This window comes from Natator depressus, chromosome 3 (genome assembly GCF_965152275.1).
Source record: "Natator depressus isolate rNatDep1 chromosome 3, rNatDep2.hap1, whole genome shotgun sequence".
NCBI classification, from domain to species: Eukaryota; Metazoa; Chordata; order Testudines; family Cheloniidae; genus Natator; species Natator depressus.
This window is the reverse complement of record NC_134236.1, coordinates 48,267,899-48,281,897: the sequence shown is the minus strand read 5'-3', so window position 1 is coordinate 48,281,897 and position 13,999 is coordinate 48,267,899. Positions and strand designations below refer to the sequence as shown.

Sequence of the window (13,999 nt, the reverse complement as noted above, 5' to 3'; positions counted from 1 at the left end):
TAGCTATTTCATATCATTTACCCAGTCCTGTTAGAATTAGGCAGTATTTTTTTTTCTGAAAAAGTGTCAGTTTTCATGAAGAAACTCACAAATTTTACAGAGCGATAAATGTAATTTTAGTGGCCAGTATCAACCACACAGTCCTTTACAAGATGCCATAAATGTTGTAGTACATACCCTAAGAAAGAAACAAAGAATTTCTTTTCATTCTTTAGCTTGTTGATGTTACAGCTGGTTGAAAATTTCCCAATAAAATGTTTTTCTATCAGAAAATGCAGATTCAGCAAAATTGAAAGTTTTTGTGGAAATACTTATTGTTGTCAGAATTTTCAATAGGAAATGACCTTTTCTTTAAGTTCAAAATGTTTTGTTTTGACTATTTTATCTTATGTTATATTGTAATAGTCAAAAGGGTAAAGTTAAAACTCACAGTTTCAACCTTACTGAAAAGAAATGTATCAATAAGGTCAAAAATATTTTAGAATATTTCATTTTGTGAAAAATGTCAAGATTTCTACTTTTTTTCTGATTGGGGACTAAATGAAATTTGGAAATTCTTGTGGGATGGCAATTTCATTTTTTTACCAAAGCCAGGAGTTTAGGCCCCAGTCCTGCAGAACCTGCTGATTTGCTCTTCGGCTGTTAGGCCTAATAGCCATCTCTGTGACCCTGCCTGTGACCTAGTAATTTGACTCTGACCTTGCCCTGGGGCTCCAGTCTGGCCACAACCTCTGGTCTCTCACCCTAGCCTGATTCTGATCCTGACTCATCTGTTGATCTGGGACCCAGTGATTATTCTGATCCTGGCTTGCTGACTACTGTATTGTGCCACGCCAGCTGTGACTTCTAGGTCATGCTGCCTGTGCCCTGGTTCCCTTCCAATGGGAAACAAGCCTTCCCAAATCAAACAGTACTTTTTTCTAATGGAATGCTCTTCCCTTCTCTCTCAAATTTATTTTTCCTTCTTTCCCCTATTGCTGTTAGCAGTTTAATCTCAGAACAGATTGTGTTTGAGCTGCCTGATGGAGACTAAGGGTATGTGTACACTACAATTAAACACCTGTGGCTGTTTAATCATCATTTCTTGCAATTTATTACCTAAGCTTATCATTTTAAAAACTCATGTGCTAATTGATAAAGCAGTAACTAGCCTTTTCCCATTTAATAACAAAGGGAAGGAAGTATGCCCTGGTGATTTGAGTTAATTAAGAGGGCAAATGATATGAAATCTGTATGGTTGCAAATAGACTGAAGAAAATTTAGAGTTAAAGTTACAATTATTATAACTTCAGGTAGAGTTATATACTGTATACTGTATTGACTAATATATTGTTAAATTTGTTTAAAACTAAGGATCTAGAATTTCTTTCTTCATTGCAGAATACAATACTTAGCTTACTTATATTAATACATCTTTACAGTTCTGTTTTATTGAATTACATTTTACAGATTGCAGCAGGAGCTACAGAGATATCAGTATTTGGTGCAGCATCTGAATCTTTCAACAAAATGAATATTAATTGTTCCATAGAAGAAAGCATAGAAAAATTTGAAGAAGTTACTAAATCAGCAAGAAATATGAATATTCCAGTGCGAGGGTAATTATAAAGCTTCATATGTAATCTCAATTTATGAACTGCAGTTTGCAATGTAACTTCATAGTCATATTGTTGTTGGTTAGCAAACAGAAATTGACATGATCAAATTCCATACATTTTAAATGACTTTTATTAATAGAATCTATTGTGTAACAATATTTTCTAAAAGCTCAAACATATTTTTGCTCTCTACATTTTAGCAACTATTGATAAATGTTGCTTTGTTCAGAAATGCAAAAACTAATTTTTATGTATTAGTTTATATCCTTTTTTATGCACTGTTGTTATCATTGCTGTTGCCACAAGTCTGAGAATAATGTTTAGTATGCGCTGTTATGTACCATGACCAGTAGTAAGAACTCACAATATTGTTTTTTTTTCTGAGTTATGAAAATAAACTAGGTGGGCTATATTTTTATTACTTGGAGGCAGTGAATCAATACATAGAAATTATATGATAAATTTCCGCCAGCAAAAAAACCCATGAGAGGGAGAAAAGTTACTCTAGAAACTCCAGGGGTTGAAACTTGCAGAGTTTCCAATGCATCATGCTCTTGACCTCTCAAGTATACTAATTTCTTCAGAATATCTCCTTTTCAGGGAAATTTTGAGTATAAAGTTACAGCCCTCTTAACCATCCTTGTTTCCCCGTTCCATCTCCTGTCTCACTGTAAAGAGTTACAGGTTTCAGGATTTTCCCAGTCATTCAATGAGAGAAGCATAATTGGGAATGAATTTTGCATACCAGGAGGTAAGACCCAAGAATGAACGTAAGGTTTGCAAATCTGTTGGAGGAGGAGCAACTGAAATTGCCAGGATATGATCTGGATCAGGTTTTAGTCCAACCTGTGAAATTGTATGCTCCAGAAAGGAGAGTTCAGTTAGTCTATATTTGCATTTAGACCTATTGAGCTTGAGGCCTGCTTTGCTGACGCAGTTTAGTACAGACTGCAGATTATTGTCATGCTCCTCAGAAGTATTTCCAAACACGATAATATCATCCAGATAGTACTGAACTCCATGTTGATTCTTCAGAATCAATGACGTCATTTTTTGAAAGGCACTTGAGGCAGATGTGAGATCGTATGGAACACGTTTAAAACGAAATAGTCCTTCGTGTAATAAATGCTGTGAGGTCTCTGCTATCTTCATACAACATAACCTGGTGGTGTGCACTCTGCAAATCAAGAGGAGAAAACATCTTTGCTCCACGGAGTTCTGCAAATATTTCTTCTATGTGAGGAAGAGGATGGCTGTCAATCACAATAGCTTTATTTGACTCCCTTAAGTCCACACAAAGGCGAATGCCTCCACCCTTCTTCTGCATCACTACTATAGGTGAACCCCATTCTGAGGAGTCAATCTCTTCAATAGTGTCCTTTTGAACAAGTTTTCTAAGTTCCTCTGAAACAGCTTCCCTGACTGAAAATGGTAAGTGCCGTAACTTCTGTCGTACAGGCATCGTATTATTCCTCATTTTAACTTTATGCAGAAACTCATAAGCACAGCCGAGTTTCTCCTCAACCTGGTGTTGGGTCCCAGCTGAAACTGGTGTGTGTACCGCAAGAGTGCTTTGCTGAGGAAGATCAATTTGTCCATTAACTACCCTGAGATTTAAAGCAGCCAATAAATCTCTGCCAAGGATAGGAGTTCCTTTGTGGACAATGTACAACTCTGAAGTTACACAGCAATCACCAAAAGTAACTATTACTGGCAGGCAGCCACGTACTGGAATATGGTTTTTCAAATAGCACACCAAGTGAAGTTTGGGTTCAGTAAGAGGCACATCTTTAAAGTAATGCAGATAGGTGGAATCAGGTAGTATAGATACTGCTGAGCCAGTGTCCAACATTAGCTGAATAGAGTGTGGTTTGCCTGAGGGTATGGCGGAAATGTTTACAGTGCACTTTATCTGTTCTGAAATATGTGCAGTAGAGATTTTGTCCACGCTCAGCACAATAACATCTGGTATTGTAACTGCATGCACTTGTTGATTGAACTGGCTGCTGCGACATACTTTAGCAAAATGTCCAATCTTTTTGCAATGATTGCACTGAGCTACTTTTGCTGGACGTCCTGGGTAGCTTGCAAGGTGTTGTGGGGATCCACAGTGAAAACATGCTTTTACTGTATTTTGAATTTGCTGATTCGGTGGTTTTTCATTAGTTTTCCTCTTGCAATTGTGTCTCTGCAGTGGTAGTGAACTTTTCTGCAAAGGAGTCACAACCTGGACTGTGCCTCCTGTATCCATGCTCATTATTTTGGCTTCAGCTATAGCTGACTCAATCTGAGTAGCAATGGTTATTGCTTTTTCTAGTGTAAGTTGTGGTTCTAGAAGTAAGCGTTCTCTTACATGAAGCATGGTTGTTTTCTCAATGAGCTGGTCTCTAATCATCTCATCTGCCATATTCCCAAAGTCACAAATTACAACCAGATTCCTCAGGGAAGCAGTATACTGCATTATAGTTTCCCCTGGTTTCTGCTCACGCTGGCGAAATCTGTAGCGATTAGCTACTACATTCATTTTTGGCACAACAAAATTTTTTTAATGCAGTGGGTGCAGTCTCATATTTATCATCTGCAAGGGGAAAAGTGTAAAATATACGCTGCCGTTCTGCTCCAAAGCAGTGGATTAGCAGAGCACACTTTCTTACTTCAGAAATCTCTGTAGCACTGATTGCAAGCAGATAAGTCTCAAACATATGGCTCCAGGCAGTAAAAGCAATTGGAGGCTCACCTGGGCTTTGCAGAAAGGGTGCAGGTGGGTTCAGAGGGAGAAGATCCATCCTCGTCGCCAAAATGTTGTATTAGCCAGGCAAGGTACTAACAATCTTCAACAGGACTTTATTTTCAAAGTGGAAACCTCTTTACCAAGCTGCTGCTGCACCCTCTGTAGCTTTCTCCCAGCCTCTCAACTCCTTCCCCCTCCTTCCTGTTTCCTGTCCTTTCAGACTCCCAACAGCCAGTGCTCCCAATTCTAATAATTACAAGCAACATCTAAACACCACAAGTAGAATCAAAGAAGGTAATTTATGAGGTACTGTGGGTTTTTGAGTGTTTCTGCATATTGACGATTGTGAGATCTATTTCATAGAATCATAGACGATTAGGGCTGGAAGAGACCTCAGAAGGTCATCTAGTCCAACCCCCTGCTCAAAGCAGGACCAACACCAACTAAACCATCCCAGCCAGGGCTTTGTCAAACTGAGCCTTAAAACCTCTAAGATAGAGATTCCACCACCTCCCTAGGTAACTCATTCCAGTGCTTCACCACGCTCCTAGTGAAATCGTGTTTCCTAATATCCAACCTAGATCTCCCCCACAACAACTTGAGACCATTGCTCCTTGTTCTGTCATCTGCCACCACTGAGAACAGCCATGCTCCATCCTCTTCGGAACCCCCCTTCAGGTAGTTGATGGCTGCCATCAAATCCCCCCTCACTCTTCTCTTCTGTGGACTAAACAAACCCAGTTCCCGCAGCTGCTCCTCGTAAGTCATGTGCCCCAGCCTCCTGATCATTTTTGTTTCCCTCCACTGGACTCTCTCTAGTTTGTCCACATCCTTTCGGTAGTGGGGGGCCCAAAACTGGACGTAATACTCCAGATGTGGCCTCACCAGTGCCGAATAGAGGGGACTAATCACTTCCGTCAATCTGCTGGCAATGCTCCTACTAATGCAGCCCAATATGCTGTTAGCCTTCTTGGCAACTGTTAGGATATAAAGAAAAGGAGTACTTGTGGCACCTTAGAGACTAACCAATTTATTTGAGCATAAGCTTTCGTGAGCTACAGCTCACTTCATCGGATTAGTCTCTAAGGTGCCACAAGTACTCCTTTTCTTTTTGCGAATACAGACTAACACGGCTGTTACTCTGAAACCTGTTAGGATATAGATATTCAGGCCTGTCTGTAAAGGCCTATACTCTAAGAATTTAGGTGTATTCTTATCACTTAGCTAGTTATAGAGGTATAAAAAAAAGAATCAAAATCACTGTCTGCCGGTGTAAGGGCCTTCTCTTTCTGTGAAAGTCTGACTCCCTGTTCTTAGGCTAAGGCCTTTGGCTAAGCCGCAGAGGCAGCCATAAGCTGGGAAGTGAACGGACAGATCCTCACATTCCAAACTAGTCACATTGAAATAAGGTGCTATTGGGCTGTTAGGAATACACTCCTGTCCTGATAATGCCTAGCGCCTCCAGAGAAAGGGAAGTGCCTAGAAGATGTAAAAGAAAACTTAGTTTGATAGGATCCTGTCTGGCAAGAACTCACTTTTCAATAGCTGGGATGTGAAATCCTCATTTCTTGGTTGTTCTATCACTGTAGTCCTCATTTCGCTATTGTTTGTCTATATAATCGCTGTCTGGTTCTGTGATTGTTTCTGTCTGCTATATAATTAATTTTGTTGGGTGTAAACTAATTAAGGTGGTGGGATATAATTGGTTAAATAATCATGTTACAATATGTTAGGATTGGTTAGTTAAATTTCAGTAAAATGATTGGTTCAGGTATAGCTAAACAGAACTCAAGTTTTACTATATAGTCTGCAGTCAATCAGGAAGTAAGCGGGGGAAATGGGAACAGGGAATGGGGGTAGGGAATTGGAATCATGTTTTGCTAAGGGGGGAATGGGAACAGGGAGACAGGTAAGGCTCTGTGGTGTCAGAGTTGGAAAGGGGGACACTAAGGAAGGAAACTGGAACCATGCTTGCTGGAAGTGCACCCCAATAAACATCAAATTGTTTGCACTTTTGGACTTCAGGTATTGTTGCTCTCTGTTCATGTGAGAAGGACCAGGGAAGTAAGTGGGTGAAGGAATAAGCCCCCTAACAGCAACGGGGGCACACTGCTGACTCATATCCAGCTTCTCATCCACTGTAATCCCCAGGTCCTTTTCTACAGAACTGTCAGTCGGTCCTCAGCCTGTAGCGGTGCATGGGATTCTTCCATCCTAAGTGCAGGACTCTGTTGAACCTCATCAGATTTTTTTTTAGTCCAATCCTCCAATTTGTCTAGGTCGCTCTGGACCCTATCCCTACCCTCCAGCGTATCTTCACCTCCCCCCAGCTTAGTGTCATCTGTGAACTTGCTAAGGGTCCAATTTATCCATCATCCAGATAATTAATACAGATGTTGTACAAAACTGGCCCCAAGACTGACCCCTGGGGCACTCTGCTTGATACCAGCTGCGAACTAAACATCAAGCCATTGATCACTACCCATTGAGCCTGACAATCTAGCCAGCTTTCTATCCACCATATAGTCCATTCATCCAATCCATACTTTTTTAACTTGCGGGCAAGAATACTGTGGGAGACTGTATCAAAAGCTTTTCTAAAGTCAAGATATATCATGTCCACTGCTTTCCCCATACCATAGAGCCAGTTATCTCATCATAGAAAGCAATCAGGTTGGTCAGCATGACTTGCCCTTGGTGAATCCATGTTGACTGTTCCTGATCACCTTCCTCTCCTCCAAGTGCTTCAAAATGATTTACTTGAGGACCTGCTCCATGATTTTTCCAGGGACTGAGGTGAGGCTGACTGGTCTGTAGTTTCCCGGGTTCTCCTTCTTCCCTTTTTTAAAGATGGGCATTATATTTGCCTTTTTCCAGTCATCTGGGACCTCCCCCAATCACCACGAGTTTTTAAAGGTAATGGCCAATGGCTCCGCAATCACATCAGCCAATTCCCTCAGCACCCTTGGATGCATTTGATCTGGACCCATGGACTTGTGCTTGTCCAGCTTTTCTAAATAGTCCTTAACCTGTTCTTTTGCCACGGAGGGCTGCTCACCTCCTCCCCATAATGTGATGACCAGTGCAGCAGTGTGGGAGCTGACCTTGTCTGTGAAGACAGAGGCAAAACAAGCATTGAGTACTTCAGCTTTTTCCACATCATCTGTCACTAGGTTGCCTCCCCCATTCATTAAGGGTCCCACACTTTCCCTGACCTTTTTCTTGTTGCTAACATACCTGTAGAAGCCCTTCTTGTTACCCTTCACATCCCTTGCTAGCTGCAACTCTAGTTGTGTTTTGGCCTTCCTGATTATACCCCTGCATGCTTGAGCAACATTTTTATACTCACCCCTAGTCATCTGACCAAGTTTCCACTTCTTGTAAGCTTCCTTTTTGTGTTTAAGCTCACTGAAGATTTCACTGTTAAGCCAAGCTGGTCACCTGCCATATTTGCTATTCTTTCTGCACATTGGGATGGTTTGTTCCTGCGCCCTTAATAAGGCTTCTTTAAAATACAGCCAGGTTTCTTGGATTCCTTTCCCCCTCATATTAGCCTCAAGGGGATTCTGCCCATCAGTTTCCTAATGGCGTCAAAGTCTGCTTTTCTGAGGTCCAGGGTCCGTAGTTTGCTATTCTCCTTTCTTCCTTTTGTGAGGATCCTGGACTCGACCATCTCATGGTCACTGCTGCCCAGGTTGCCGTCCATTTCCACTTCCCTGACCAGTTCTTCCCTGTTTGTAAGCAGTACGTGCAGCACAATTTCCCTGGTGTTGCACAATTTTAGGAACCTTCTGCGGATCATTGGGACTGTATGAGTGCAGTCCTAGCACTCAATATCGATAAATGAGGTTAGAAAGGGCTTTTCAGTCCCCCACTTCAGTTCCCTCTGCTAAATTCCAGAATCCTGTGAGAGATTGGAGCTCTGAGGAATATGAGAATGTGTGAGTGAGTAGCATCAGCACACAAAGGCAAAACTCGAGAACGACCACAATTACTGGAAGCTTCTTCGGGTTATCAATTATGGGAGTCTAGCTAGTTGTAAAAACTTCAAAAAGGTGGGCTGAATATTTCTAACTACACAAGGATTAAAGAATTTCCTCCCAGTGTAGACCATCAGATCTAGATGCCAGATGAATAGACACAGTCTTGGTAAATGTGTGTGCAAAACTCCAAGTAGAATCGCTGCATATATTTGTAATGGACACACTATGGAAGCAGGCTATCCATAGCAGAGTGAGATGTAAGACCGTTTCATAATATCACCCTAGTTGAAGCATGACCCATCTAAATGCGTAATCTAATACATTTCAACAGGCTTAGAGTGGAAATGGCATTTCCCTTATGCTGGTTCCCAGTGTTACAAAAAGTTTATATTAGGAGGCTTCCTAAATCGTGTTGTCCCATTAAAATAGAATGTAACGTCCCCTTAACATCACGTATATGAAGACTAGTTTTTCTCAGGTGAAAATGAGGTTTGGGAAGGATAGCCAGGAGATGAATGCTCTGATTAAAGTGAAACTCAGGCACTATTTTGTCAAAAAAAATTCTGTGCAAACACAAAGACACTTTGTCCCTGTGGAATACAGTGAAAGAAGGATCAGTCATCAAAGTCTCACTCAGTGTGTTCACATATGTAATTGTGATTTTTTTTTTAAAAAAAGCTCTCTTTAGTGGCAGGTGCAATAAAGTGCACTTTCCCAACATGTCAGCATGTGCATCCGTTAACTTTATCAGCACTGAGCTAAGATCCCAAGCAGAGACAAAGTCTCTGACCTGTGGAAAATCAGTGAAGAATTACATGATGGTGGGATGGCTAAAGACTTTATAATTTTCAGTTGGGATTTGGTGTTCTGAGAGAGCAGACATAGGTACTTTGATCGATGACAGAGAGAGAGGCTGAGAGCTTCAGATATCATTTATGGTCTAAATTCAGTACTCTTTGGGCAGGGCCTGGTGACAAATCGTTCTTCTTCATGCCATTGCTTCCACAGAGCCCTAGTGCAGGAGTTGCATGTCAAGTTAAGAAGCCACAGAAGTAGGAGCAGTTAACTGGCAATTTGGAAACTTATAGAAATCCCTGGAACTCAGTATTTCATATCCCTGGAACTCAGTATTTCATAGGCAGAAGGAGGGCTATTTACAGTTTGAATGCACTTCCCCTTTGGTCCAAAACAGTACAGATCTATTGACATTCTGGGCACATTATAAAGCCCATCCTTTTCCCCCAAGTTTTTGTGGGCTATGCATGTGGAGGGAAATTTGAGTGTTTGTAACTGAGAGAATAGCAAATACTTGAGGTATTTTCAATTGGTATCTGTTGTTTGGCTGATTTATCTTTATCTGGCAAGCAGTAGTGCTGGTTCAGTTTTGTTTTGACTTGCAATTTTAATGATTAATATAATAATGAGGGATAAGTACTTTGTAATTTATTATATATTGCAATAAATAGAATGCAATGAAAAAGCTTTTGTGGATAGGCCTGTTAAGACAGATAAATCAGAGTAAAGATTATGCTGAAATGATTTTGTTTTTTTGACCTCAGTACACTGAAAATCAACATCCTGAACTCAGGCCAAACCCTGCAGCCTTTACTTCACAAACTCCTAAGAGTCCACAGGATTTAGCCTCTAATTTTGCAGGCTACATATTTTACTTGAATTACCTAGGTAGTAAAAACAGATTTGTGTATTAATGTGCATAAATTGTATTTATATATTTTTTCAATACAGAGATTTTCTCTTCTAAAGCACTATTGTTGTTTAATGTGTTATTTATTTGCAGGAAATGGATAATTTGATACCTTGCCCTAATTTCTTATTTGTGCAGATGAAAAATACTTCCAAAAATAATTTTAAAGGGTTCAAATTTTATTTTCTGTTTTTACTGGCCATCTAGAATTTACATCGTGAGTGTAAATCATTGGCAATTTGTGAATCTGATGAAAAATGTATTCGACCAGTTTAAGCTTCAGCATGTCTTACTGTTGCTGCAGCTGCACCAACATTTACTCGATCATCATCCAGAAAATTTATGCTGTCAGCTGTCACACTGAAAGTTGGTAACGCAGTATACAGTTTCTAATGTTTACTGAAATAGTTCAAATGTTTATGAAAAATAGAAAGCTTGCATATGGTCTAAAAAGTTATGCCATTTATTGGTGTCATAAAGGTTTTTTTTTTGTATGTGCACAAAACTTTACAATAACATCTGGGACACATTCTGTGAGGACACTGTGCCAAATCTGTGGTCGGTTAATGACTCCTGTGCATATTTTGCATGTGAAATGGCACTAAAACTTCTGCCTTTACAATTTCACTCTTTAATGTGTAATTCAGGTAACATTGAAAATCTCACTATATTTTCCCAGTGATTAAAATGAAACAAAACAGATGGGGTTAATGGAAAACCATGGCACATAATTGCAAGTATTCACTTGTGTTTTATTAGTAAATCTAAATGTAGCATAAGAAGAAAATGTTAAGTAAATTCTGGTTAGGCTAGATTCCTTTCACATTAATATATTCCAAAACTTCAAAAGACACACATAAATTGTAAATGCTCAAATGCATGTGTAAGTTCTTTAGGACTGTCTCTCTGGGTCAGAGGTTGATATGGAGCAAATATAACAGTAAAAATGAGAGAAGTATGCATTTCTACTCTAACTTCAACAACAACAACAACAACAACAACCAGCACCATTGGACAGCCATATTATAAATGTATGCCCCCATCCTGAAAATGCTTCTGCATCTGAGTAGTCTCTCTGAGGGCATTGTGGAGAACCATATGTGTAAAGTTACTCATTTGTGCAAGTACCAGGGCCATAGAACTGGAAATTACAAAGAAATACTCACCGTAATAAAAAACTGCTCTAATTCTAAAATATTTCCTTGTAAAAGCTTCCATTCTTTAAATTAAAGCATGCAGTTCTAAATTATTATATATTATTCCTTCAAAAATGTTTTCTTTTTGAATCCTGAAATTTTAAGTATGACCAGTATTATGGATTTCTCAGTAGCACAAAAGAACATTGGAATGTCTGACATGATTTAGTTTACCTCTAGGTTTGAGCATAATTTGGCCACCAGTTGACTTATTCAAAGTTTGAGATATATAAATACAGTATATTCTTTGTTTATTTTGTTACTTATTTTATGCCATGGTATATGTGTGCTATAACAATAAGCCTTTTGTCAATCATTGTTTAGTACATGTAACTACTCCGAGTAAGGCTATTTTCCCATTTATGTTAAAGAAAAAGTTCCAGTGTACTAAAAAACTTTCCACTGTTAAATATGAGGAAAAAAAGGTATTGTTTTTCCTTCCATGATAACACACACAATAGGATGCAAAATAATGGGGATGGAGGGGGGATTGCAGAATCACTATTTATTTTAGGTGTTCTGATTCTGTTATAGGTTGTTGTGGTGTTTGAACTTATTTGAAATAAAATATTTGGAAAACTTGCTTATTATCTCCACAATATTTAGTTATTTATAGCAGGAGGTTTTTTTTTCACTTCAGTAAATATTTTCACAATAAGGAGTGTTAGAAATTAATAGACAGCTATTCATTTAAAAAAAATTCGAAAAGTTGCAATTACCAAGATACTCTAATCTGTATTGATACAACAACATCACACTAAACCTTTCTCTGTTTCAAGCACAATTTTCTTGTTAATCCACCTCAGTAATGACAGGTTTCAGAGTAGCAACCGTGTTACTCTGTATCCGCAAAAAGAAAAGGAGTACTTGTGGCACCTTAGAGACTAACAAATTTATTAGAGCAAAGCCGATGAAGTGAGCTCTAGCTCACGAAAGCTTATGCTCTAATAAATTTGTTAGTCTCTAAGGTGCCACAAGTACTCCCTTTCTTTTCACCTTAGTAATGTCTCTTTCCCTTCTATTATTGTTCAACTCAGCTTCTCTGATTTCAGCAATTTTGTTTAAGCCAAATCTGGCTTTAAAGTGCTGCATTTTCTTCACATATAAAAGTGTTTATTATACTATGAACTAAACACCAACAACCTAACCCAGTGAAAATCAGTACTTTTCAAAGCAGTATTTTTTTTTTTATTAATACAGCTAGAAACTTTGGTCTCGTGATTATTTTTCTTGCATGTTAAGATCCCTGAGGGCTGGTCTACACAACATTTTGTAATGCTTTGTGCAACCCCTTACTGTGGATGCAGTTATATATTTACTGTAACGTATTTATATTAAGTAAATTTAACAAAATCAGCTGTACTGATATAAACACTCTATATTGGTATAACTGTATCCACACTTGAAATTGCACCAAAATGGACAAGCCCTTAATAGTAATTGGAAGAACACATTTTAGCACTTGAGTGGTAAATTGATCTGTATTCTTGCTCTATATTACGTTAGCTACCCACAGTCCCAAGGAAAAGTTTTGGCAGCCATGGATCAGTGGGAAATGGGGGTACCCCAAGCCTGTCCCCTTTGCCATGACCAAATGCCAGCACTGGGGAGGGTTAAGAAGAAGACTCAGCCATGATGGTGGCCTATATCAAACCAAATGAATCCACATGGAGCCCTTTGAACTCTGTGAAATGCAGGATGCTTTATGCCACCAGAAAGGTAAAAAAATAGCCTTAATGGGACAGAGACTCTGGCCCAGGAGTGGGCAAACTTTTTGGTCCAAGGGCCACATCGGGGAATAGAAATTGTATGGCGGGCCATGAAGGGTCACAAAATTGGGGCCTGGGTGCGGGGTGGGGTGTGGGCTCTGGGGTGGGGCTGGGGATAGAGGTTTGGGATGCAGGAGGGTGCTCCGGGCTGGGATTGAGGGGTTTGGAGAGCGGGAGGGGGATCAGGGCTGGGGCAGGGGGTTGGGGCATGGGGAGAGGCTCACGGGGTGCAGGCTGCGAGCAGCACTTACTTCAAGCGGCTCCTGGAAGCAGTGGCATGTCCCTTCAGGGAGGTGGGGTACCTCAGTGATTTGAGCATTGGCCTGCCAAACCCAGGGTTGTGAGTTCAATCCTTGAGGGGGCCATTTAGGGATCTGGGGCAAAAACCGGGGATTGGTCCTGCTTTGATCAGGGGGTTGGACTAGATGATCTCCTGAGGTCCCTTCCAACCCTAATATTCTATAATTCTCCAGTTCCTACGCGGCCAGGAGGCTCTGCAAGCAGCCCCATCTGCAGGCACCGCTCCTGCAGCTCCCGTTGGAGCGCATAGGAGCCGGAGCAGGGCCATGCTGCGGCTGCCAGGAGCTGCGTGGTGTGGCCCTGACCCAGTGCCCTGGCAGAACCAGTGCTAAGCTGTGTGGTGCGGCCCCGCCCCGGCTGGAGCACTGGAGCAGGGCCAAGCCGTGTGGTGCACCAGAGCGGGGGCCAGTTTCAAACGGCTCAGAGGCTGGATCCGGCCCGAGGGCTGTAGTTTGCCCACCCCTGTTCTAGCCCATCTTTTGAATAAGAGGTATCCCTGATGCAAGTTAAAGTTATTCCTGTTCTTTTCATGATGACTGTGTGTTCGTACCAAATTACACTTTTCACAGCATGTGTCTACTTATAATTTGTTTCTTTATGGTAACCAGATACAGAGATTGAGCCTAAACTAACTAACCTATGTTTCAGTATTATATGCTTTATATATTTTTTCATATCTTTAAAAGAGTTGTTTTTAAAGGAGATATTTATTCTGTC

The 13,999-nt window shown here is 40.3% G+C and overlaps 1 protein-coding gene across 6 annotated transcripts in view; it reads left to right on the top strand.

Annotated features, from left to right (window-relative positions):
* Positions 1-13,999, top strand: part of HMGCLL1 (3-hydroxy-3-methylglutaryl-CoA lyase like 1) — a 109,970-nt gene that overhangs the window by 44,749 nt on the left and 51,222 nt on the right. For all 6 annotated transcript variants that reach the window (XM_074947845.1, XM_074947843.1, XM_074947842.1 and 3 more), the window contains one exon: positions 1,450-1,598. In XM_074947845.1, coding sequence (XP_074803946.1) covers positions 1,450-1,598 — 149 coding nt within the window. The remainder of the gene's footprint in view (positions 1-1,449; positions 1,599-13,999) is intronic.